Source organism: Eschscholzia californica, unplaced genomic scaffold (assembly GCF_041429995.1).
Source record: "Eschscholzia californica isolate CP2 unplaced genomic scaffold, dmEscCali1.0.p SCAF_3, whole genome shotgun sequence".
Classification (NCBI taxonomy): domain Eukaryota; kingdom Viridiplantae; phylum Streptophyta; class Magnoliopsida; order Ranunculales; family Papaveraceae; genus Eschscholzia; species Eschscholzia californica.
The window spans coordinates 57,161,496-57,164,132 of record NW_028238420.1 but is presented as its reverse complement, the minus strand read 5'-3'; the positions used below and the strand labels follow the sequence as shown (position 1 = coordinate 57,164,132).

The 2,637-nt window shown below is 38.6% G+C and overlaps 1 protein-coding gene across 1 annotated transcript; it reads left to right on the top strand.

Moving 5' to 3' along the window:
- On the top strand, window positions 1-2,637 carry LOC147552286 (Ubiquitin fusion degradation UFD1 family protein). The gene is made up of 3 exons (XM_086669859.1): window positions 1-460; window positions 838-2,154; window positions 2,272-2,637. The coding sequence occupies exons 1-3, from the start codon at window positions 278-280 to the stop codon at window positions 2,497-2,499; spliced, it is 1,728 nt and encodes a 575-aa protein (XP_086525985.1). The 5' UTR covers window positions 1-277; the 3' UTR covers window positions 2,500-2,637.

Sequence of the window (2,637 nt, the reverse complement as noted above, 5' to 3'; positions counted from 1 at the left end):
AAGTCTAAAGCTAACCCAATGTGATAGGACTCATAGGAGAACCATTGAGAAATCTTGTTAACCAAGAAATCATAAACCGAGTAACCAAACACTTCCATTATTTATTGGCTTCCAAATAGTTAGGGCTGGCAAATTTGATCATAGTAAAACCTAGAAATATCCAGATTTCCTAATCCGATCTGATAGAGATCTATCAGTGTATTTGCGTATAAAGATTGAAAATTGTGAAGCAAAATTGTAAAGAGGTAGAAAAAGTAGAGAGAGAGAGAAAGAAAGAATGGATTTTGAACTTAGAGCAGCGAAACAGAAGTTAGAGAGAGAACAGAAGGAAAGAAAAGAGAAGGCAAGACGGAAACTTGAAAGAGAGAAGAAGGCTAAACAAGAAGCTCAACGTCAACGTGAAGCTATTGAAGATGCTCAACGAATTCGTAGATTGGATCAAGCTCAAGCACTTCTCAAGGTTTTTTTTCTTTCTTTCTATGATCGTCTATAAATTATGCCCCCTCTTTTTATTGATTGATTATTGAGTAATTAGGGTTTTCATCAATAGAAACCCTAATTTGGTAGATCATGTTGAATAGAACTATAGAAGTCATCATTGTGGGATTTGTCATTAGGTTTAATTATGCTTTACCCATTGACATTAAGTCTTTGGGTAATTTCAATAATGAGGGTTCTTACAGATTTGGTGGGAATTTGTAAAGTTTACCCAAGGCTCACTTGTTTAGATTAAGAAACACTTAGTGGAGCAATCTTTTAGAATAGATTACATAACTTCTTACTTTAGATGTTTTAATCAACAATCATGAAACAAACTTTTCTTTGTTTTGAATTCAGGCTGATCAGCAAATGGAAGAAATTGCAGTTTCTTCAGATGGAGTAATGTTTTATCGTTTACTCGAAGCTCTACGTTTCGAGGGTTATGGAGATAAGATTAAATTACCATCTTCTTCCTTCACTGAACTGTCTAATCAAGGTGCTCTAGATAAAGGACCCATGTACTTCCAACTATCAAAAGCTCATCAAGAGTATACTACATCGATGACAGAGGTTACCGAAGAACAACAAAATCACGGAAAAACCCACTCAGGGGTTTTAGAATTCACAGCTTCTGAAGGTTTTGTTGAGCTTCCTCCACATGTATGGAACAATTTGTTTCACGATGAGACTCCGGATATTCCTTTAATTGAGGTTCGTTATGTTAGACTCCCAAAAGGAACATACGCCAAGCTCCAACCAGATGGGAGAGGATTCTCCGACATTCCAAACCACAAAGCTGTACTAGAAACTAGCCTACGCCAGCACGCTACTCTCTCTCTAGGTGATGTTGTTGTAGTTAACCATGGGGAGCTTAGCTATAAGTTGAGGGTTCTTGAGCTAAAACCTTCAACTAGTGTTTCCGTCTTAGAGACTGATATTGAGGTGGATATCATGGGATCCGAGTCCTCTTATGAGAGTATGAATCAGAATGTCTTAATGCCTCTTCAGCTAGGGAAGGTAGAAACAGGAACTGTCGAGGAAGGAAAATATGTTTATTACAAGTTTTCGGTTGATTCTCACATTAGTGAGATTATAGCGGCTGGGGATGCTAATATAGAGGTTAAGATTGATACAGATAACAATGATGGGGATACCGATCTTTATGTATCGAAACATCCCGTGATTTTTCCAACACAACATCAGCATGGATGGTCTTCTCATGACATTGGCTCAAAGATCTTGATCCTTTCTTCTAAAGATGAAACCTTTGGTCAAGGTACATACAGCATTGCAGTGTTTGGTTTCAAGGGAACAACTAAATATCAAATCTCAGTTCGTTTTCAAGATATCAGTCATGTTAATGTGGGTGAAGTAGCGGGATCAGGCTTGGGTTCTTCTTCTGAAGTGGATCCAAATTCCACCAAGTGTCGTAATTGTGGGCATTATATACCTAGTAGAACTATTGCTCTACATGAAGCTTATTGCAGCAGACACAATCTCATCTGTAATCATTCTGGGTGCGGGATTGTTCTTCGGAAGGAAGAAGCGAAGAACCATGTCCATTGTGAGAAATGCGGGCGAGCGTCTCAAGTGGGTGAGCTGGAGAAGCACATGAAAGTGTTCCATGAGCCACTGCATTGTGGCTGTGGAGTCATTCTTGAGAAGGAAGAAATGGTAAGCAATATCACCAATACCCTCCCTCTACACACACACACACACACACACACACACACATATATATATATGCTTATGATTAATCATTACAATTCCTTATGATATTCGTTGTTTCAGGTTCAACATCAATCTTCAGCTTGTCCATTGCGATTAGTTACGTGTAGATTCTGCGGGGATATGGTTCAAGCTGGGAGTTCAGCAACAGATGTTAGAGATCGAATGAGAGGATTATCGGAGCACGAGAGCCAGTGTGGATCAAGAACAGCTCCGTGCGATTCATGTGGGCGAGCCGTAATGTTGAAAGAGATGGACATTCATAGAGTTGCTGTTCATCAGAAAAACTGAACTCAAGTCGGCCCTTATATTTGTGTTCTTTTGTGATTGTTGTCAGATAAATTAAATAGAGCACACAAACAACAAATTACTCTGGATGTTTAATATGTATTTCCTTAATATATTGAATTGTTGGCCTTTGTTTTCCAA